At 39.4% G+C, this 23,677-nt stretch overlaps 1 protein-coding gene across 1 annotated transcript in view; it reads right to left on the bottom strand.

The window, feature by feature from the left end:
- DNAH12 (dynein axonemal heavy chain 12) overlaps window positions 1–23,649 on the bottom strand; it is a 62,177-nt gene extending 38,528 nt beyond the window's left edge. Inside the window, exons 1-26 of the mRNA XM_082060299.1 lie at window positions 23,235–23,649; window positions 21,029–21,192; window positions 19,957–20,047; window positions 19,648–19,674; window positions 18,587–18,776; window positions 18,219–18,294; window positions 17,172–17,330; window positions 16,302–16,497; window positions 14,915–15,103; window positions 13,730–13,880; window positions 13,524–13,615; window positions 13,094–13,272; window positions 9,697–9,832; window positions 8,703–8,828; window positions 8,124–8,258; window positions 6,925–7,118; window positions 6,033–6,270; window positions 5,289–5,474; window positions 4,144–4,344; window positions 3,150–3,344; window positions 2,818–2,939; window positions 2,408–2,690; window positions 1,673–1,792; window positions 1,014–1,170; window positions 625–797; window positions 164–316 (exon numbers count right to left, since the gene is read on the bottom strand). Coding sequence (XP_081916425.1) covers window positions 164–316; window positions 625–797; window positions 1,014–1,170; window positions 1,673–1,792; window positions 2,408–2,690; window positions 2,818–2,939; window positions 3,150–3,344; window positions 4,144–4,344; window positions 5,289–5,474; window positions 6,033–6,270; window positions 6,925–7,118; window positions 8,124–8,258; window positions 8,703–8,828; window positions 9,697–9,832; window positions 13,094–13,272; window positions 13,524–13,615; window positions 13,730–13,880; window positions 14,915–15,103; window positions 16,302–16,497; window positions 17,172–17,330; window positions 18,219–18,294; window positions 18,587–18,776; window positions 19,648–19,674; window positions 19,957–20,047; window positions 21,029–21,192 — 3,933 coding nt within the window. The 5' untranslated portion in view covers window positions 23,235–23,649. The remainder of the gene's footprint in view (window positions 1–163; window positions 317–624; window positions 798–1,013; window positions 1,171–1,672; window positions 1,793–2,407; window positions 2,691–2,817; window positions 2,940–3,149; window positions 3,345–4,143; window positions 4,345–5,288; window positions 5,475–6,032; window positions 6,271–6,924; window positions 7,119–8,123; window positions 8,259–8,702; window positions 8,829–9,696; window positions 9,833–13,093; window positions 13,273–13,523; window positions 13,616–13,729; window positions 13,881–14,914; window positions 15,104–16,301; window positions 16,498–17,171; window positions 17,331–18,218; window positions 18,295–18,586; window positions 18,777–19,647; window positions 19,675–19,956; window positions 20,048–21,028; window positions 21,193–23,234) is intronic.
- Window positions 23,650–23,677: the final 28 nt, after the last annotated feature.

The following is a 23,677-nucleotide window of genomic DNA, read 5'->3' as shown; positions in this document are numbered from 1 at the left end:
TTTGCAAAGCACAGAAAATTCAACATATAGAGACCAGTGTAAAGTGTTCAAGAGTAGCAGATCACAGGTGACACACTTAAATAAGTGTCTCTGCAAATTAGGCATCCTACAATTTTCATCCTAAAAATTAAAATACAAAGCCTGACACTGGTTTTCTATTTACCTTTCCCATTGCCAGGTAATCAAGACCGTCGGAGCAGTTGAAGACAACACACTGAACAGCAAGAGCTTTAGCCAAATCTTTGGTGGTCTCTGTTTTACCTGTTCCTGCCGGACCCTCTGGGGCACCACCAAGGTTTAAATAAAAGGCTCCGATCTAAAAAACAGAAATAGTTATGGAAATTATTAGTATTTCATCCATATGAAATTATTCGGAATTAAAATACTAAATTAAATTGCATGACAGAACCATCCACTAATGTTTCTGTCGTGTTGGTGGGCTGTCCAGATTTGTTGTTATAAGTCAGTTTCATGTTGAATATTCTATAAAATTACAGTCTTTGAAAACCACACTTTAACAGAAATACCAGAGTCTGACAGCAGCTGCAAGCCCTAACGGTATGGCTGTAAGAAATACTCTGCTACAGTAAATACAGTATTTAGTAGCACTGGTTGAGCTCATACCAAGGTGCGGTAACACCGGTCTGTAAGAGGAGTGATGACAAGACGTGGCGAGTTCCCGAGGTATTCATAGGCATATTTCACATTGCAATTAATGATGCAGACACGAACGTTATCAAATTGCCAATAATACCGTAGTTGTGCAAGCCACTGAAAGTCTGTTTCTCTCTGCACACCTGATAAACACAGAATTGAAAGCAAGTATAAGAGATGTTTTAGATAACTGGATTTTCTATTAGGTTTAAATTTAAACCACCTTCGAAATCATTGATGTCAATGTTCGCATCCAAATACCCACATACCTATCTTAATGGAACAAAATCAGATTGGTTAACTATTTTTAATTAGCTATGTATTAAGACATGAAGAAAAATGTTTTAAAAGATAATTACCACTTTCAATCATTTCCATGAGGACATCTCTAGCATGAACATCAATAGTAACTAAGGCACCCAGAGTAGTCCTTGTTTGCTTTGACAGTTTTCCTCTCACCAGCTCTACGATCTCATTAAGTTGGAGCTGAAGTTTATCATAATAATCCTGCAGACCCTAGGATCAAAAGGGTAATTATGAAACTGATTATATGACAGTCTAAAGTGTTCCAGACTTCGTGTTGACTAAATATCTTAATAGAGATTGCTTATTAAGCCATTCTCTTACATAGTCATGTTTTTGCATCAACTTGTCTCATTCACAGAACCACAGAATCCCAGAATGTCAGGGACCGGAAGGGACCTCAAAAGCTCACCCAGTCCAATCCCCCCCGGAGCAGGAGCACCCAGATGAGTGGGTTTTTTTAAACGCGATTCACAGTTATGCATTTACGTTGCAAAGCTACATTTTAATCTATGCTTCCTCTAAACAAGAACACTGAAGTACCTGAATCAAAGGTAGAAATCACCGTACATAAATTCATGTATATCAAACTCAAATGCTGATCTTTATTCAGATTTTATTTTGATTATAGAAAAAAATTGATTAAGCAAAATACATTAGCTGAAATGAAAACTGAATCAAGAGTTTTTGGAAAAGATTATGCATTACATAGTACCTCTGGTCCATTGCGAAGAACTTCATGTACCTCACTTGTCCAGAACATTTGAGACACACACAGAACTACTTGTCCAGGCCACTCCACAACCCATTTTTTTCTCTCAGTCTCTAGATACGCCTGAAAGAGTTAAATACAGTATCTAAACACAGTGCCAGTGCATATGTATCATAGTATAACACAGAAGCATATGATGTGATCCTATTCATATTCTTCACTAAAAAATACTATTTTCAAATTCCAAACTAACTTCTAAATGCTCTTTTCCCCTCAGATTTGTGATCTGCTTTCAAATTATTGCAAAGATTATTGAAATTATCTTTCCATTTTATGTAAATGTTCACAACTTGCTAACTTCATACAAATAAACATTTTCTGGATAATGATTTCCTTTCAGGAAGAATCAACCACATTACAAGCACTGTATTTCTAATTTGTAATTAAATTTTAAAAAGTGAATAATTTATTTACATCAGGTGTTACATTCTATAAACACAGTATTGCTGCCAAGCTTTTAAAATAATTTATATCCAGTGTTACAGTAAAATGACTTGATTCTTATTCAAACTATAACTCTTACTTATCTCACTAGCCTATAAATACAAATCATGTTAACTTGGTCTTTGTCCTATAACTTCATCAACTCTTGTGTACAGGAAGAATTTTAGGAAGCCAACAGCCTTAAAATAAAGGCCTATTTGTGCCACAGTTATTAAATTGTTACAAATCCCATACCATTCTTGATCTAGCAATAACATCGCGTATACTCTTCAGCATAATATCTTCTACTTGAATTAACCACTTCTCCACTGCACCTCGAGCTTCAGAAGTAGAAATGGTTGAAATCAGCTCCACACACTCGCCTTCGGAACTATACATTGCTTCAATATCGAGATTGGGAAGGAACCGTAGCTTTGCAATGCCTTCAAAGCACTTCTTCAAGTGAGGCTGAACTCTGAGAGGATCCTTAGTCTCCGACAGGATTTCCAACATTTCGTCATTAGACAAGAAAAAGAACCTAAAAAGAATTAGAAAAAATAAAAAAGCCAACTGTATGATCATGCTACTTTAATGGCTGACCTTATTCACCGCAAAAAAAACCCACTCAGAATCTTTGGTTTTTAAATAGCCAAAACTGCTCCTACCGGGTAAAGAAGAGACGTTTTTTCTCAAGATAAGCATTGAGCCCTTTCATGATTTTGTCAAGAAGTTCATTACAGTTCTGAAGCTTCTCCAACAACCCTGTAAAGGCAGTTGCAACAAAAACCTGCAACAACAAACACATGCAACCTGTAAGTTCTAAACAAGATACTTCAACCAACAGAAGCTATTCAAATAATGTACAACACAGCTTTGTTCCTAGAAAGCCAAAGCAACTGATATAGTAGCTCATTGTATATATTCTAAAAACAAAAGCATTGACACACACAGAAAAAGAGAAGCTGCTGTTTACTTTAGTTCTGTATATTTTCCTTACCTTTGTGTCTTTGGCACAATACTTCATGATTTCCCTCCAGAATCTGTCCACAGTCTGAAAGAGACGCCCCTCTTCTTGCATCTGTTGCATAATATCCTCCGAAGAAAAAATGGGTTCCAAGTAAAGCCACTGTGCTTGCACTTTCAGCCATTCATCAATAATGTCCTGAATTTGAAGTAAGCGGCTTTCCCATTCCTTAATAAATATTTAAAGAATGTTACTTTAATATTTCCAAACATATAATGTTAGAGAGAATAAATACAGGAAAGGTAAACACTGCAGTACTGTGCTTCCCAAGGAGAAAATAAAAGTGATCTTTTGACAACTTAATGGTTAAGAAATACCCAGGAGGCTCCAGTGACACGTTGTCCTTCACCTCCCCACAGCAAGGAGCTCTTGGTTTGCAGCTGAATTACAGCAAGGACACAGGAACACCAGAAAGGTCACACTAGATCACGAGAGAGATCCAGCCAGCCCAGCATCCTGTCCCTAAAGGCAACAACAGCAGATACCTCTGGAAGAGGCTGGAGAAGCTGCCTGTAAAGGGTAAATATTTTACTACCTATGTTCACTCAGCCTGCCTGAACTGTAAGATTTCCTACATAAACCAACAAAGGACTAGGGATGGTAACTGCAAAGCAATCTCCCCAGTGTCTCTTCTGTCAGTAGTAGTGTTAGCACCACAAAGACCCTGAAATACAGAAGCATGTATAGAGCAATCCCTGCATTGCTCTGAGGTCTGGTTAAAAAACCTTCCCCCAGCCCTCAAGAAGTTTCTTTGCCCAGACAAAACCACTATAGTCCAAAACTGGAGTCCAAAACTCAAGGATTAGGTCACTAAATGTTCTTATTAACAAGAATAAAACCATAATTTCCAGTTATTAAGCAGCAAGTATTCCAATAACAATTAACAATAAAGACGTAATACAATGGGCATACTCTTACATTATAGTTATCCCGCAAATAACACTGGTAAAACAAATTCTCATCGTACCCTGATTTCTTTGTCAAACGGTTTAATGAAAGGTGAGCCTCTCATTGTCTGAGTTTTTGTGATCTGATCATCGAGAATAGCTTGAATCTCATCCACCGCACTCAGAATATGAACACCAGTCCCTTGATGCACGTTTGTAGTGAAGAAAATTGATTCCCAGGTTTCCATCATGGCATTCATTGTTTTCTCTAAGGAAAATTCCTACAGTTTCAAAATAAAACAGTTTCTTTTTAGTCACTGCATTATTTTTTCTAGCTTGCTAATTGAATATGTAAGATCGTCTAGCTCAATAAGCTATTTTGCTCTAATAGCATAAATTAACTTATTATTTTTCTTTGTATATCATTTTCTAGTGCACAGAGGCAGCACACTCAGGAAACACCGATGATACAACACGAGATGCAAATGTTTACACACTCACTGTCATCATCTGATGGGCCAAGGTCTCACCAAATCCGTTGTGTTGCTGCCGTGGTTCAGCCCCATCCAGCAACTGAGCGCAACACGGCAGCTCGCTCACTCACTCACTCACTCGCTCTCCCCCGGGTGGGATGGGGGAGAGAATCAGAAGAGTAAAAGTGAGAAAACGTGTGCGTTGAGATAAAGACAGTTTAATAAGTAAAGCAAAAGCCGCACACACAAGCAAAGCAAACTAGGAAATTCATTTACTACTTCCCATTTGCAGGCAGGTGTTCAGCCACCTCCAGGAAAGCAGGGCTCTATCACGCATGACCATTACTTGGGAAGACAAATACCGTAACTCCAAACATCGCCCCTTCCTTTTTTCTTTCCCCAAAATCTACACTGAGCATGATGTCACACGCTGTTGAATATCCCTCTGGCCAGTTTGGGTCAGCTGTCCCGGCTCTGCCCCCTCGCAGCTTCTTGTGCACCTGGCACGGAGCAAGAGGCTGAAAGGTCCTTGACTACTACTTAGCAACAACTAAAACTTCAGAGTGTTATCGACATTATCCTCATTCTAAACCCAAAATACAGCAATAAACCAGCTAGTAGGAAGAAAATTAACTCTATCCCAGCCAAACCCACGACAGTTGCACAAGGGCAAAGACAAAAATTCTAGTAAGACATAAAAGCCATCACTAAGAAACATATTGTATTTGTCTCTATCGGATCTCTGTGCTTACCTTGCTTGCAGCTACACTGATAGCTTCAAACTGGTCAAAATAAGGGGCTAGATCCTGCTTTAAAACTTTTCTCAGGGTAGTTCCAGAGTTTGGTGTTAAATCATATCCTATTATATTTGACATCTGCTGCCAATGACGAGGTCTCAACCCAGGGTTACAAAACACAGTCACAGTGGGAACATACTCCTAAGTGAGAAAAAACATTTATAAAGTAAAAATTGTGATGTGCATTTTTTCTGGACTTTTTAATCCTCTTCGATGTGCATTTAAAATTCTGGTGCAGTAGTAGATGACATGAAAATCTTTTCTGAAAAGTGCAGATGGATCCATTCAGTTATTTACTAAATAATTACGGTAAATTACTGAAGAAGAAATATAAAACTATTAAGCACAGTCTTAGCAGAAAAAAGTAACAATTTTTCAGTGATCTTCTGTTAAGTAGGGCTTCCATTAACATAACCTATTGTGCCATTTCAAAATTCCCAACTACATGCTTAAATGTTTCTCTGCATCCACAAACTAGTTTTCTGCTCTATGTGTCCACTCTTTAACAATTCACATTCCTAAACTACAAAGATATCCAAAATCCAATTTTATTAAAATAACTAGGACAGCACCATCTGGAAGTGGTGATTCAGAGCTCACTCTCTTTCTGTAATAATAGGAGTCTGACACTGCATCATCTGCCTATACTGAGCACTTGGCCCTCTACATCAAATGTTAATATCCCACACTTCTTCTTACCTTGAAGTCTTTAATCTGCACCAGGATTGAAGAACACATTGAAACTGTTGGACTTTCCTTGGTTTCTTCTTTCTTTTCTTCTTTAGTTCTGGGTTGTAGTATCTTTTTTGACTCCTGTTGCATTTTCTTCTCCTTTTGTTGGAACTGTTTCGACATTCTGTATATCTCTCTAAAAAACTCATCAACCTCAGCTTCCATGGTTTCCCCATTTAGTTCCAAAAAGTCACCATCCATCCACCTGTGAAAAACCACAAGGTTAGAAAACAGAGTGACAAACAGTCCACAAATAACTAACACTTTGTTTGCAACTCAAACGAAACGTAGATTAATAGTTATTTAAATTCGAGCAAAGTGCCTGTTTCCAGTTATTGTCATTCTAGGCAAAATTCTAATGCACAACTAAAGGTGACCTGACCACGCTCTTCTGTGTATTTGCATAATTCCCTCATGTCAGTCACATACTGAAGCCAAGTAACTGCATTGACTAAGAAATATTTAAGTGAAGCTCTGGATAGAGATCAACATATGACATAAAAATATTTTTTACAGTCCATACTTTCTAGCTATATCACATATTAACTTCCAAAGAGTGCAGGAATTGGTAAATAATCTCACCAATTTAGACTCAGACTACAGTTCTTGTGACTGGATCTAACCACCAGACAACAATGTCATCATTTGAGCACATCTCTGGGGCATTTTGGACAGCCATTAGGTTTAAAAGGTTTTTCGTTACATATAGATTGTGAGCTTTCTAACTGAACTTCTTCCTTTTCTACTATACAAAATGGCCCATAACTAATCAACAAATCCATATCATACATCTGTCATGGAAAAAAAAGGCAAGAGCATTTTCCCCACTCTCCCTCATTAGCTTCAAGAGCTGAATTACCTTTTTTCTGTTCGTTGCCATTTCAGCATAAGAGTAAAGAGCTTCTGATATGGTTCAATCTCAGCTTTTACATTGCTGAGGAGTGGGAAGTCGCTCAGTCTCCATTCAAACAGTCTCTCTTCTTTATTAATAAAAGCTATTGTTTCATCAGCCTCCTGTATGCGTTTCTGTAATGCCCTCAGTTCAGCCACATACTGAAATGAAATAATTGTATGTCTTGAGAGATAATCAAGTTATGCTCTAAACTGCTATCAAAAAGAGGTATCCTAATATAATAAGCACTCATATTTATTAAAATTTTAGAAAACATGAGTTAAAAATTCAACTTCTTATCCTTAAGTAGAAACAGTGTGAAGAACTCAGATTAACACTGAGAAAAATAAAGTTGGTTTTATCATTGCTGAATTTAAGAGAAGAAAACCACTTCTAAAACGTTCGAGCTTTAAAATCCACTGTTCCAAGAAGCAAGCATCCATGTTTTTATGGACCTGACATATAAGAGCAACTGGGATTTATCAGCTTAGGATTTCTGCTTTGTGCTTTGAAGTGTTTAGCTTGGAAAAAAACCTAAGCCCAATTGTAATATCCTCCAATTAAAACACAAGACATGCTCTGGCAATTATAAACTACCTCTAGAAATCTGTAAAGTTTTGGAGTCAATGGTCTTAATTAGCAGAAGAATAAAATGTTGAGGTTCATAGGAAACAGAAAAATCAAATTGCTACCAATCACTCTATCCTGCTATTATTTCCATCAGTTCCTCAGTATATCAAAAACAGGAAAGGAAATGCTGATCCCACTTAGGTGACTTGCAAATAATGTTGCTGAGGCCAGAATTCAATGCTTTATATAAACCAGAGCAAAAAAACCCAAACCACCAAACCCAAACCAAAAACATTTGCTTTAGACATCTGTAATACATCAGTTCTTGCTGGGATTACCTCTCAGCTAAATGAAACACAACTTCATAATAAACCTTCCTTTAAGTCAAACGTTATTGCCAATGAAATACAAAATGGGGAGGGGAAGCAGCAGAGGTCACTCTATGAGTTTGTTCATTGTGGCAAGAGGATAATGAACATTTTGGTTCACATTTGTTAAAATAACTGATGACTTCTAATTCTAAGTGTCTTCCATGACCCCTGCGTATTAAATGTACAAAACATTTCTACCCATTTTATACGAAATATTAATCAGACCTCTGGCATGCAATCCAGTTCTGAGTAGTCTTCAAACTCCGCCACGGCACGCGACAGCTTGTCTAATTCCACCAGCAGTTTCTCCGATTTCTGTAACACTTCTTGCTCTCCTTTACGTTTAGACTGCTCGATCAGCTACAAAGCAATTGGTGGGTTTTTTTAATGGTGAAAAAGCAATGTAAAAGAGGTTGAGTTCTTTCAATTATTAACATACATAGTACAATCTAAATTAAACATTTAGTGCAAACAGACAGAAAATAAACAAGAAAGATAAGTTATTATCCTTACAATAACTGAAATTTCATCAGGAGTTGCTTTTTATACATCCCATTTAAGTGTGTGAAACCTCAGTATGTTAACGTGGAACCCTTATCTCAATAATCATGGCAGGATGGCCTTAAAGTGCTCCTTCAGCAACCAGACAAAAGGTCTGAAAACACATTATTTATGCATGTCTAAGTTAGTACGGTTCACATTATACGTGCAGATACATTTAGCCTGATGAGGAAATAAATAGCTCAAGTAAAGTGAAAAGTTTAACAAGTCAAAATATACCACAAACTAAGAAAATACTCTTACATCATCATGCTCATCAAAAACAGGGTTGATGTTCTTTGGCCATAGTATAACTGTTGTATTCAGTGCAATGTCTTCAGGAGCAAATAAGAAAACATCTAACAAGTAATTCATTTGCCGACAGCACTCCTATAAATTATAAAGAGATTTCGCAAAACTTTAGTTATCATCGCTCTGTTTAAAATACATGGCAGCACAATATTACCTACAAAGATAAAATAGAACTCTGCATTTCCCAGACTTCTCAGAATTCAGAGCTACCTCAGCCAATTGAATATTAATATTTAAAATACATACAAAAAGCTATTCAAATCCCTGCCTTACTCGTGAGATTCTTTCTCTAAATATGACCCCTGTGGCCTGTAAATTTACATGCAGAAGCTTATTATTATTTAAAAATATTAAAAATACAAATTCTGCAGAATAAACATGTGTTATATTCACAGACATATTACCATAACAGAAAATCCGATACATATCATCATAACATATAGCAAAGAGTTGCTTCTCCAGTAAGATTTTTGGCTGACCCACACAAGGTTTCAGTTTTGTCTCTGGGCATTACAGCCCAAGCATTACTGCTACTGCAACATCTTCTATATTCTGCTCAAACAGTAAGTCGTTTCTTGTGTGTTCGAAGTCATGATTTCTTAGACGTGAAATTCTCTTCACACTTGTTTCATTTCCAAATAGCTTTTTAAGCAGCCCTGATGTGAGTCTCTAGGTCCAAATAATAAACTGAGTGTCCTACAATCTGCTATGATTCATTACAAGCTGCATTTCCTCACTGACATGCAGAACACCTGGGAATGGGAAATAAACTAAGTCAAATGGCAAAGCTGGACTTCCCACATCTCTATCAAGTAGCACAGAGGGTCCAGTTTACTTATACATGCAGAATGATCAGATAAAAGTCTTGGTGCTCCAGAATGAATTCTGTATTTGTATAGGCCAGCGTGTTTGGCAAAAGATTAAGAATTAGAGAATAGTCATTTACCTTGATCCTTAACGACAGGTCCTCAATGCCTTCGGTTTTGACCTTCTTTATGTAGGCTATTGTTTCCACCATTTCCTCTGTTGTCTCAGGAACTTTTAATGCACGTTTCTTAATTGTTTCAAACTCCCTGCATATCCTAGAGATTTAACATAAAAATATCAAAATTTTAAGATTTTAGTTTGACTGGCTTCAAGTTAAGCTTTAACGGAATTAAAAGTTCAAATTACTTCTTTAAGTATTATCCCTGTACTAACTCCATTACTTTATGAAACAAAATGGGGAATAGGACCAAGTCAGCCTAGAAAAATACTGCTTGTTAACTTGCAATAATTGATTTGTTTAGATTTGGGAGTATTCTTTTGCAATAAATTATTCGATGACTTTGGGTAAGTACAGTATCATTATCATACACACAAACACTTTCCTAGTAAATATGTCATTTTGGTAATGTGGAATCACTATAAAACTTGACTATAACTGTTCATTTTAAGCAAACAATTTAATATGACCTCACTCCTTATTTAATACATACCTGCAAATTAACCTTTAAAATTAACAGTGTTATTATGTCATTATCTACGAAAATGTAGAGGTATCTGTCTTGTAATAAGAGAATCTAGCTAGGCTTTCCTTTGAGAGCACAGTAGTACTGTATTTCACAAGTAAAAAAGCAGGACAGTGATGAAGCCCTTTGACCTTTGAGGAAGTTGATGAGGCCTCTAAAGGCAGCTGAGAGCAGCGTCACAGTCACAGGCCCTGGTTGTGGTGGGGGATTTTAACTTCCCTGGTGTTTGTTGGAAGGACGACTCGGCCGGCCAGCCACAGTCCAGGAGGTTCCTCCAGTGCCTTGAGGATAACTTTGTGATGCAAAGGGTGGAGGAGCTGACCAGGAGAGGTGCACTGCTGGACCTCATCCTCACTAACAAGGAGGGTCTGGTAAAGCAGTAAAGGTCGAGGGCTGCCTTGGTTGCAGCGACCATGAGATGGTGGGGTTCAGGATCTCCTGTGGCAGGAGCAGGATAGCAAGCAGAATTGCAACCTTGGACTTCAGCAGGGCAAACTTTGGCCTTTTCAGACAATTGCTGGGGGAAATCCCATGGACAAGGCTGCTTGAAGGTAAAGGGGCCCAAGATAGTTGGTCAGTGTTCAGGGACTGCTTCTACCAGGCACAAGATCAGAGCATCCCGACACGTAGGAAGTCAAGGAAGGGAGCCAGGAGACCTGCGTGGTTGAACAGCGAACTGCTGGGTATGCTCAAGCAGAAGAGGAGAGTTTATAGATCATGGAAGGAGGGGCTGGCCACTTGGGGAGAACATAAGGTTGTTGTCACAGGGTGTAGGGAAGCAACTAGGAAAGCTAAGGCCTCCTTAGAATTAAACCTGGCGAGAGGGGTCAAGGACAACAGAAAGAGCTTTTTCCAATACGTGGCAGATAAAACTAACACCAGAGGCAATGTATGCCCACTGATGAATGAGGTGGGTGCCCTGGTGACAGAAGACACAGAGAAGGCAGAGTTGCTGAATGCCTTCTTTGTCTCTGTCTGCCCTGCCGGAGGCTGTCCTGGGGATCCCATACCGCTGAGGCCCCAGAGGAAGGCAGGACAATGGAGGAGTTTGCCTGGGTTGATGAGGACTGGGTTAGGGAGCAGTTAAGCAATCTGGACATCCATAAATCCATGGGGCCGGATGGGATGCACCTGCAGGTGCTGACGGAGCTGGCTGAGGTCATTGCTGGACCGCTCTCCATCATCTTTGCCAAGTCTTGGGAAACGGGAGAGGTGCCTGAGGACTGAGGGAAAGCAAATGTCACTCCAGTCTTCAAAAAGGGCAGGAAGGAGGATCCGGGTAACTATAGACCGGTCAGCCTCACCTCCATCCCTGGGAAACTGATGGAACAACTTCTCCTTGGTGCCATCTCAAGGCATATCAGGGATAGGAGGGTCATTAAGGGGCAGTCAACATGGCTTCACCAAAGGGAAGTCGTGCTTGACCAATCTCATTGACTTTTATGAGGACATAACAAGATGGACGGATGATGGCAGAGCAGTGGACATGATCTCCCTTGACTTGAGTGAGGCATTTGACACAGTCTCCCACAGCATCCTCACAGCTGAACTGAGGGAGTGCGGTCTGGATGAGTGGGTAGTGAGGTGGACTGCGAACTGGCTGAAGGGAAGAAGCCAGAGAGTCGTGGTCAATGGGGCGGAGTCCAGTTGGAGGCCAGTATCTAGTGGAGTGCCTTAAGGGTCAGTACTGGGGCCTATATTATTCAATATATTCATCAATTATTTGGACGAGGGAATTAGATTGTATTATCAACAAGTTTGCTGATGACACCAAGCTGGGAGGAGTGGTGACACTGGAAGCTGTGCTGCCATCCAGAGACCTGGACAGGCTGGAGAGCTGGGCAGGGAAAAATTTAATGAAATATAACAAGGGAAAGTATAGAGTCTTGCGTCTAGGTAGGAACAACCCCAGGTTCCAGTATAAGTTGGGGAATGACCTATTAGAGAGCAGCGTAGGGGAAAGGGACCAAGGGGGTCCTGGGGACAGCAGGATGAGCATGAGCCAGCACTGGGCCCTTGTGACCAGGAAGCCAATGGTACCTGGGGTGGGGTGGACAGTAGGTCAGAGAGGTTCTCCTGCCCCTCTGCTCTGCCCTGGGGAGACCACACCTGGAATCTTGTGTCCAGTTGTGGCCCCTCAGTTCCAGCAGGACAGGGAACTGCTGGAGGGAGTCCAGCGCAGCCACCAAGAGGCTGAAGGGAGTGGAGCATCTCCCGTGTGAGGAAAGGCTGAGGGAGCTGGGGCTCTGGAGCTTGGAGGAGACTGAGGGGTGACCTCATTAATGTTTGCAAATACATAAAGGGTGAGTGTCAGGAGGATGGAGCCAGGCTCTTCCTGGTGACAACCAACAGTAGGACAAGGGGTAATGGGTTCAAATTGGAACACAGGAGGTTCCACTTAAATTTGAGAAGAAACTCCTTCTCAGTAAGGGTAACACACACTGGCCCAGGCTGCCCAGGGAGGTTGTGGAGTCTCCTTCTCTGCAGACATTCCAACCCGCCTGGACACCTTCCTGTGTAACCTCATCTGGGTGTTCCTGCTCCGGCGGGGGGATTGCACTGGATGAGCTTTTGAGGTCCCTTCCAATCCCTGACATTCTGTGATTCTGTCACCTTTTAGATTCTTGTTATCTAAGCTTATTAGTAAGGTTCTCTACTAGTTTTTGAGTCTAAAGCATAGGAAAAAAATAGATCAGCTGGTGGAATTTCCATGAGATCAATAGTAGCCAAGAGACTTCACTGAACAAGGGTATGGCATGTTTGCATTTCTTCTACACGTTTCTACTACACATTAAACACATATTGCATTCATGAGTGAAAAATTCTACTTACTTTTTATTTTCCTCTCTGTGATTCGCAGCTACTCTGTCCATTAGCATTTTCGCAAAGGTGTTTGCGTTACTAACCAAACCTTGCTTTAAATCCTCACAATTCAAAGAGATCATAGGGAAATAAGCCATCTCTGGTAAACTCAAGATTTCCTTCTTGAGAGTGAGGAATTCGTCTATGAACTTAAGAAAACGTTAGATTTTACACTTCAGAGCTGTTATTTAACTACTTGGCTACACAAATAAGTATCACACATTGAAGAAAATAAATATTTTTTTCTATTTACAGACTTCTAGTGAAAAAAACACTTATGTTGTAGATTTGTAAGCAATAAACATAATTTTTAGCTAAAGGCTAAGCAGCCATTATCCTCTATTCATTATTGCTGTATGTTGAGTAAAAATATTATATAAAATTAAGAATTAAAACTTACAGCAGTATATTCATCAAAAGTGTGTTCTTCTGCTTCAAATCTTTCTATCCGTGCCTCTGCAGTCCCGTCTACAAGCCAGCCATACCTTTCGACTACAATTCAGTAATATTACATTAATATTATTACAATACATACACTGTACTGTACAGTAAGTTGCTTATTGCAAAGAAGTAACACAGTTATTTAAACACTTATCTATCACTCACCATAGTTTTCAAAATATTCCTTTGGACCTTGTAGGTTGTCTCTGATAGATTTTTTCAGTGTTGATGTGGCCCATTCCATGATGTGATGAGGCAGCTCAGCGTCCAGCCTTGCAGTGTCTCCCATCAGCCAAGACCGTATTGTCTGGATGTTCTAAAAGGAGGGCAAGTTCTGATTATTTAAATTTTAAAAAGCAATGCGGGGATACACAGATTTTAAAAGCAAGTTGCAATCTGTAGAAGACACTGTATCCAGGAAAGTTTGAGACCCTTATCACAAGCAAGGCTGGGTGCTTCATACACACCCAGGACAACTCTTCCTGATTCAGAAAGTTTAACAGGAAACATGTAAACATAATTATCCAATCTTACATAAATTCTATCCTATGTGCTAACACACCAAACTAAACCCAAACCACCGCTCTGAAAGTACCATCACGTATGACTGAAGACCAAGACTGAGTTCGCAGGGACACATGTAAAGCCCCCAGAAAGACTGTCCCTGGACTCACAGGTTGGTCCCCAACACATAAATCTTTAGATATCGCATATATTAGTTGTTAGGGATTTGAGGCTTTTCTTTTTCTTAGAAAGAAAAGGAATATCAACTCTATTTTTCCTTGTCTTTCTCTGGGGATCTTAATTATCAATGCAAGTTTATTGAAAGTCATCACACATAACTGAGGTTCTAATTCTATTTCTATGTTAAGTGTTAGTTGACAGAAAGTATACACTGCAAAACTACTTGATTTTCAATGTTAAAAATAAATACATAAATAAATTAGAATATGTGGTTACTTAAAGCACCCTCAGGTTTCCTAAACATACCAAAGAAGAAAATGAAAAGGTTAAGATAACCTAGCTAATTCTCTTTCCTGGGTAAGCTTTCAGCCTGCGATGAAACAACGAACAAGCAGACAGTAATTTGTAGACATACACACAGATTTGCAGATTAAAACAGAGGACTAAATCAGTGGCAGGTGTACCATTTTTTAATGAACAAGGAATAACAAAATGGAGTTCTGCTGGACATCAAGATTCATTATGTGACCTGCAGAACGGTCAAGGAAAATCAATACCAAAAGTTGCATTCCACTTCCCATTACCATGGTAGTCAGACTGCTGAATTACTAATATTTTTAGGTACTGAGCAACTTAGCAGTTACATATGTAAAGATAAAAGCACACCTCAAAGGTCTGTCCTATACGATTTACTATAAACAGAATTGCTTCTTCTAGGTCTTGGAAGCTTGGATAGAACTCCATTTTCTTTTCCTCAAGAGTCAATTCCATCTTAAATACAGGTAGACAGCTTCTGTCTTCAGGATCAAACAGTTTCACAAAAGCTTCAACCGTTCTCGTCAATAAGTCTTTCAGCTGGGTAATAACACACACCACCTGTTAGTTAGAGAACAGAAAGCCCCATCCCACCTGCCCTTCCCTCAGGAAAGCCGGATTTCCGTTCTTGGTGGTACTTCTGGCCCAATTCGTGGATTACTGAAGCAGCGTGAATGCTTCTCACGACTTCAGTGGATACGAGTCCCAACCCTCAGAGGATGTACGCTAATGAACAAGCAACAGGCATTTCAGGAAAGCCCATGCATTTTTATTTGCTAAAAAAGTCTATTAGTAACACACACTTCAGTGTAAAGGAAATGTCTGGAATGCATTTTCCTCTGACTTTTTTTCTTTTAATATGACAATGATTTTATTAGACTATTGCTCCATTATTTTTCTACAGAGTAAATAAAGGTTTAATCTCTCAAACTGACTGCCTTCTCAAACTGCTGAACATACATATTCCCACTGATTACTATACTCTTAAATACAACAATGTAAACCACAGATGCTTTAAGTTAACTGGAAACTAACAGATTTTAAATTTTCAGTAAGCTAATGAAAACCAACTTTGAAAACCAACTGTCTCAGTTGGAAATTGGTGATTTCATTTGAACGGGGTTTTTTTTATTATTAGGAAATAGAACAATTGGAAGTTCCTAAAACAAACAAACAAACCAACCCAAGAAACACTTAATATAACTTCCACCTTGATATACATAATCAGGGAGAAAAAACAAAACGAAACACCTCACAAAGCATCGTGATATAATTTTCCACAGCAAATAAATATGCTCAAAAATTTTGCAGAACTATAACCACCTGCATACACGTTAGCAGAACTGGGCTTAATCAGTCTGTGTAAGTATGTTTATTAATACTGTCAAGGGAGAGAAACCTGGTTTCATTCATTTTACTAATATATGACATGTAATTGCATTGCAAAGATTGGTGATAGGAAGGGTCCTGAGAACACTGAGATATTTCCTTCTTTAGACTAATGACATTCTAGGTGGAAGAACGAATAAATTTTCTGTGTCTAAAACACCAGAAGAAGTAGACAAGACCATGTACTTATTTTAAATTAGGGAAGTTAAAAATATTTCACACTTTTACTACTTGATTGGATTTTATGCAACAGATGGCATATCACAGGCCCCATATCATACAGTGTGCTGACCCATGAAAATCACTTAAATTTCACATTAAGTTTATCATGAAGAGGAAAGATTTTTACCTGATTAGACATTAGCGTATCCACACATCTATAAAAGGAGTCTGTCTGATCCGGCTTCACACCCTTCAACACCTCCTGCTGAGTAAAGAGACCGATGACTCTCTGATACCATGTATTCAATAGCTTCTCTGCTGATTTCGAACAGCATAGAGAGACGTCAGTCTTGAGAGAGTCACAGTCAACTGGCCCTTTCAATCTAGAAAATAAATCACAAGCAACTTTTTAAGCAACATTAAAAACACCATGGAGTAAAGTCACAGTAATCTATACTGTATTTCAAACCCATTCTTTTTTAGCAGAAAGCACAGTGTGAACCTAAGCGTCACTTCTGTAGATTTCAATGAGGAAAAAAATATCACAAACCGAAGAAATAAAGATCAGTTACCAGAAAAAAAAAGAGGGAAAATATATATTTTTTAAAATTATGAAAATGAAAAGTTTGAAGATTAAAAATAGAATTCAACTGATGAAAATCAGCAAGAAATTTGATCTTCAGGGCTAGTGCACAATTCCCTACAGATACTAATACTACTAGAAGTCAATTTTTCAAATGCTACTTTGATCAGACTTCTATGGGGATCACGGCATTAAGATGAAATAAATAATCTTCACAGAATTAAAGGCAAAACATATGTCAAAAGGGCTAATACTACCAGCAATTTGAGCAGCAATAAAATATTTATACACAACAGAGAGAAGAAAAGGTAAATGTTTCATAACACAAAGTAACCTACTAAAAGAACAATAAATGACACATTGAAGAAATTTATTATATGAAAAACATTATGATAAAAAATAGAATTGAACAAACTCCTCTTTAGCAGCTTCAAAAACCTATACAAGTTAATAACGCACCAAAACAGACTTTACCTGACACTTGACAAATCCACTATAAGAGTAGTAGAGAATGCTGCATAGCCAAAATCCAGTAAAGTTTTCATTGTGGGATGGAGAATGCGCAGCTTGGAAAGGATTTGCTTTTTTGCTCGGATAAAATTGTTATGCCATGGACTAGAAAAATCCAGGCCTCTGGAGAGAAAAACATACAAACAAACAAAACCACCACACAACAAAAAATGAACAAACAAACCATAACAAAACAAACCAACCAAAAGTTAAGAGCTCAAGCAATACTTGAATAAAACATTCTTGCATATAAAAAGCGGTATTAAAAAGCTTACTCCCTAACACAACTAGCTATTTAAGTGCCATACACATATCCTCAGTATGACAGAGTGGAAACCATACTCTGTCTGATCAGCCATGTTTTATACTCCAGAGTATTTTCAGATCACTTGCTTTTCCTGAAACTCTTTCAACATAAACTTCTAACTTCACCAACTGCTAACAGCAAGTATTTATCATCAGTATTTAGAAGGCACACATTCTGATGCTTTAGCAAATTATGCAGTTCAGATAACTATATTTTGTCTACTCGGATTCCTCTTCTATTTTGGCAGAGCATAGTAACCTTCCCCTGGGTCTCAAGGTTTCAGCTCATAACAGCCAGGTCATAGGAAAGCTCGGCATTAGCTGCAGTTTCAGCATATTAACGCACTGCACAGTGCTGCTGTCTGCCAGCAAACTGCCCCGGACGCACATGCTTCATTCCAGGGGTGGCTGCAATACAGCCTTAGTGTCTGGGCACTCAGAGCCATAAGTCTCATTTACAGTCATTAGTGTTACTTATGTAACTGTAACAACACTAACAAAGTACTATCAGTGTTAAAACTTTGTAAAGCAATCAGATGTAAGACACTCAAATATAAGATCCTCTACAGACAGAAAAAAAGTCTCATTAAGGGACTCTAGAATTAGTATTGTGCCATAACTCTCTTCATGAAGCTCAACAAGAATTTCACTCATGCAACTGAGTGCGTTTTGCCAGTGGGTTATTTGCGAACTTAATCCACTCACTCTGGCAATGCAGGCAAAGGTGCCTCCTCTTCATCCTCAAGTCCTTCTATGTCTGGTTTAACAAGAACACTTCGCACTAGAAAAAAATATATCAATATATGAACATCAGAAGAAAATTAAGCCATATTCGATAGGCACTGTACTTTCTCGGTCTTTCTCCAGGTTGAACCAAGTGCATAGTAGGATGCAAAGGTAACTGTATCATCCAAGTCTTCAAAATACATTCTCCCAATATAGTCTTACATCAAATTAACTAAACATGTTAAAGACTTAATGAAATAAGGTCATTATTTTCACTGGGAGAACATGGAACTGTTAATAATATATTAATACACTAATATTAATGTAGTGTAGTTTCTAGTACTTACCCATATATCTTTTCATGCTCTTTTCATAATCACTTATTACCTCCCCCAAAAGCTTTTCAGTCAACAGCTGCTGATCTTTGCCTTCCATAAGTGACTGTGGCACCAGCCTGAGCATGGACATCAGCCACTGCTGCTGAATGGGAGCCATCTGATTACTTTGCACACACTTCTTCATAAAGAGATACCTTTCCTGGAAGGACAATATTGCCAGAAGTCTAATAATTGGTTATGTAAATATTTTTGCATTAGGCTTGACAATTAAGTCTCTTTATTCACCATGGTTAGTAAAAATGGTCTCCCTATCTCACTGCTTAAATACAAAATATTGTACTTTTTAGTATGGCATCTTCCTCAGTTGTCTGCCATAAAGTTTATGGCCCACAATAAAACAGGTCAGAAGTTCACGTTATTACTCCTGGGACAAACATTTACCTGGCAAAACCTACGCACAAATAGTGGTTTGTGTTTTGTTTTTTGGTGGTGGTTTCGTTTGTTTTCCCCCAAAGAAACAGGTATTTGTGATTCTGAGTGATACGTTTGTTATAAAACAAAAAGGGATCTGAATCTCATTGGTGTTCAGAATGAGTTGATCTAACATTGGCTTGGAAACATGGATGTTCCCTTAAGCTACTTAGTATAAATATTTTAATGCTAATAAAGTGGTTCTTAGAAATAGTATGTTATTTTAAAACTATACTCGAATTCCAGGATGTGTACATGTTCTTCAAATCAGGCAAATAATGTCAAAGACTACATTTTGTACAGACTAAAGTACAATCTGTGACCTCAAATGAAAAAAGTCTGAAGCCTGTTAGATTATTTTCTATGTAATGGTCTTTAAGGTTTAGATGAAAGCTTAAATTACTGATGGACATACTTTCTGTAAAAGAAAAATACTTTCCTCCTATTGGACCACAAGATTATTGTTTGGCTTCCTGTTCCATTTTCCCCACAACAAGGCTGTTTAACCGCCATTAATTCCACATAACATACTCAACCCCTTTGAATAAACGCCATTCACTCTTCTACTCTAAAAAGTCAGAAGAAAGAACTTGACTCACTCTTTGTTGTTTTTCCTCACTGTTCATCTGTATAAAAAGGAACAGAAAATTCCAATGTATTAACATGCAAACAAAAAAAACCATAGAAATATAAAATTTAACAAATATTCTTTCTAAATAAAAACTTTATTCCATAGATATACAGGTATTGATTTCAGTTGGATTACTTGAGCATATAAATACATTTATAAGTTATTAAGAATGGAGTAAGTAGCTTTAAGTAAATACTATGTAGTAAGAAGCGTATATGCCCCGATAACAAAGAACGAAATAGGCAACAGCTGAAGTATTAAGAAAATATTTTCTCACAGTGGAAGGCAGCTCTGGGATGGGGGGTACAGGATCTCTGTGATCTCTTTTTTCCATGGATATGTGATAGGTTTTCAAAGCCCGATCAATTCTGAAGGAAAGCATGGAATCAGAAGTGCAGAAAATTGACTAATAACATATTAAAAATAATGCTACCACTTTAATTGATGCAACCTGTTTTGTCATGTTTACCAGCTCTTTGATCACTAAAAGGCAAGGCTGCCCTTGTGTACTCTGTCTTCACTTATACAAAGAGCCACACACATCCCGACCACAATCACAATAAATCCATGCCTTGATCCACCTCACCCAACTGCCTAGTGATGCTGTTAGGATTCATCTTACTTCTCCTCAAACAACTACAACAGATCTTGTCTGACTATACTACCAAAAGTTCAGAACAAAAGTCCTAAACCTGTTTAAGAAAAGACCAGCTCTTTTTTCACAGCCCATGGTTATAAATTGCTACATAACTATGGGAACATTTTAAATAGTTAATGTTGGCATGTCCTGCTGACCTTACGCATTAAAACATTTCAGTCCATCCTTGCAAAGATTATTTCAGCCTTATCTCAATGTAACTCAGCTAAAAACTCCCAAGTGGAAGTTAGGCGGCCAGTTTCGAGTATACACTCCAATCATTACTACATGAGACCTTGTTTAAAAGACAGTTCACTTTGTACAAAAATGTAACTGAACCAACATTCCAGCAGAACGTTCGCTGTTGGTCAGATGGTTGGTCAGCAGCCATCTTAGCACACAGTCCCTCATCACTACAACACAGTTGACATCTTCTGCACACTGAACACCTGCTGTCTAAAAACGGCACTCTGCTGCAGGTATTGCTCAACAACAAACATTCCTTAAGCAAATTTTGAGTGCTGTTAGAGAAAAAATACTAGAGATTCCATCAAATGTTCTTATAGTATTAATGATTTTAGATGGAAGGCACTGCAATAGTGGCGTCAAAACCCTCTACTTTTAACAAACACCATTATTATTTCTCAGATGTCAAATGTGCAGTGTTTTTTTCATTTGAAATTCAACATTTATTGAATGACATTAAACTCACAGTAACTGCTTAAGTATCTTTTGCTCTTTATTGCATCTTCGGTGTGTCAATAGTTTCTTCTGTGACGGTGTCAGATCAGATGTGACTGATGAAGGTAAAACAACGGGAAGAAACAAAGTTCTCAAAGTCTTTTCATTGGAAGGTGCTCCACTTGAGTGCGCCATCTGAAACCATGACAAAAACAAGACTCCAGAATGCAATTCATCCTGTCCAGAAAGCAGTTTAGCAGATGCATGCATTAAGTTGAATTTGCTTAAGTTGTAAAATGAGGTAGCCTCGGGGATTTCCACAACCTAAGTATGAAAGTTTAGCTTTCAGGAAACAGAAAAACACTGTATATGCTAAACTGTCAAAGTTCAATAGAAAGCGCATACAAACAAAATCTACAATAATAAAACATGATGGTACAGTTCTATTAACTCAAGATGAGCACACTGCATAAAAGTTCTACTACAAATCTCTTTAAGTGCAAATCTACCAGCTGTACACAGCACAGAAGACACTAGATAAACGGCCTATTAACCCCCCCAGCAGACAGGTCCTGCTCCAGGCACATTTCCTGTTCTATTCCATACAAGGAAAATTACCAAACACCATGATCACCTTGTAAAAATCAGTGTAAAACCGCAGACTATTCAGAAATAATTTTGTGATGCTAAAAGCCTTGTGGCAAACTTAGCAGGCTGCTTGACAACTCTGTCTTGTATTTAAACATATATTCCCTCAACGGCCCCTAGTGACAGCATTTTATATATTCACCTAAGGCAGCACAGGGCACAATTTCACTTCAACTGCCTGTGTTTATCTGAGCTACCAGAACACGTGTCTCTGTAAATATCAAGCACTTTTCTATACTGCAGAAACTCTAGGTTCTCTAGATAATATTCACTTACCGTATGCCAAAGACTGCATAGGCTTAGCAAGGCTAAGCTGAACAAAGACTGAGATTACTAAAATGAAAAAGGCAAGCAAGGTTTTAATGTGGCTAAGTGGATGTGCCTAACCTTGGCTTGCAGATGCAGATTCCCAGTGAAAAGGTTTGTAATTTGGTGGGGCGGATATGGGATTCAAGCGAAACAGATGGGAGGTTTGGTTGCCACCACGCTTGTGGGTAGTTGGGCTGTGCAATAGGAAAGTGGTGACAGGTGCGGGTTTGACGCAGAAATCCTATTTCGGGGGCGGGATGGAGATGTGGAGCAACTAATTGGGTAACCATAGTTAAAGATACTTGGCAACCAAAGTTTGATAATTACCTTGTAGAAAGACAGAAAACAAAACCCCAAAAACTAAACCAAACAAACAAAAAGGAAGGAAAATAAAGAAAAAACCCTGTGATATGAGTGCACTTAGGTTCACTAAAACACTATCTTTCTACAGCAGATTAAGTCTTGCCTGCGGCTATGTATGGCTATCCCAAAGGGCTCACGGTAGGGTTGCCCTGGAAACGCGACGCACAAACTCGCAACTGCCATTCAACAGGTTCTCAGAGAGGAACAGAAAGACAAAGCTACTTCCTAAATTAGCGACATATCCTAGAAATGAGTTGAAACGGGTGGTGGTGGAGGCATGACAAGAAAAATTATCTAAGGAGAGCCGTGCCGGTATGACAGCCTGCCGGCGTGGGGGAACCGCGGCCCGGCCCCTGCGGCCGCCCAGCCCCACCGAGAGCCGCGCCGCCCGCACCTCTCCCGGCGCCGCGGGCCCGGGGGCTCCGCGCAGGACGGCGGCGCCGAGGCGGCTCCGCACAACGACGCGGTTGCCACGGAGCCGAGTGGGCGGACGGGGCGATGCGGGGCTCGGGAAAGCGGGGCTCCGCGGTGTCCCCCTGCCCTGGCGCCGTCTCAACCGCCACGGACACCCCAAGGCGTCCAGGCCACCGCAGCACCCGCGGGGCTCGAACCACCAGCCCCGAGCGCCCTTCGCACCCGCGGGCACCCCCACGGCCCTTCCCGGCTCCCAAGTGCTTGTCCATCAAGCCACTAATTGCACGGGCAAAGCTTTAATCACCTCTCCAGCCTGCAGAACAAACATCTCCACTGAAGATAAAACACCGCACTGCCCTTGAAAGGGAGTTGTGCCGGCCGACCCCCGACTGTTAACAAGGTGCACCTGCCAAAATAGAATGCTCAGCCTACACAGAAAGAGTGTTGGTACTATCCAGATCATTAATATACTCTTGTGATAAAAATACTTGGAAAAATCTTACCTTTATTTTCCTAGTCTGCCAGAGGGCTCGATACAACTCTCAGCAGGTCACCGGGTCTCTTTGCTCCAGCGTTCTGCCCGCACGGAGCGGATAAAAACCGTCTTGATCCAGACGACAGCAAGAGTGCTGGAGAAATTACAACAGCTTCCTGCGTCAGAGAGCTGTTGCTAAGCTTCTACGCTTTGTAAAACTATAAATGGAAATTCTAAGCAATTCCGGAGATTTAGTACCCACTTGCCCACATTTGACAGAGACACTTTGAAATCCTAATTTTATACCTGTGTGGGCAGAGCTCGGAGTAGAGACTGCAGGAGCAGCTGCGGGGAGTTTTAGACACGGTTTAGAAAGTCCGGGGCACCTCCCCAAGACATTTTAGCAGCCCAGGACCATTCGGTTTGAAGTTCCAATACGGAACGTTTTCTCAGAAACGGAAAAACAAAAAC

The sequence above is a fragment of the Streptopelia decaocto genome (genome assembly GCF_964273445.1).
Source record: "Streptopelia decaocto genome assembly, chromosome: 8".
Lineage (NCBI taxonomy): Eukaryota > Metazoa > Chordata > Aves > Columbiformes > Columbidae > Streptopelia > Streptopelia decaocto.
The sequence above is the reverse complement of the archived record's forward strand: the minus strand, read 5'-3'. Positions and strand labels throughout refer to the sequence as shown.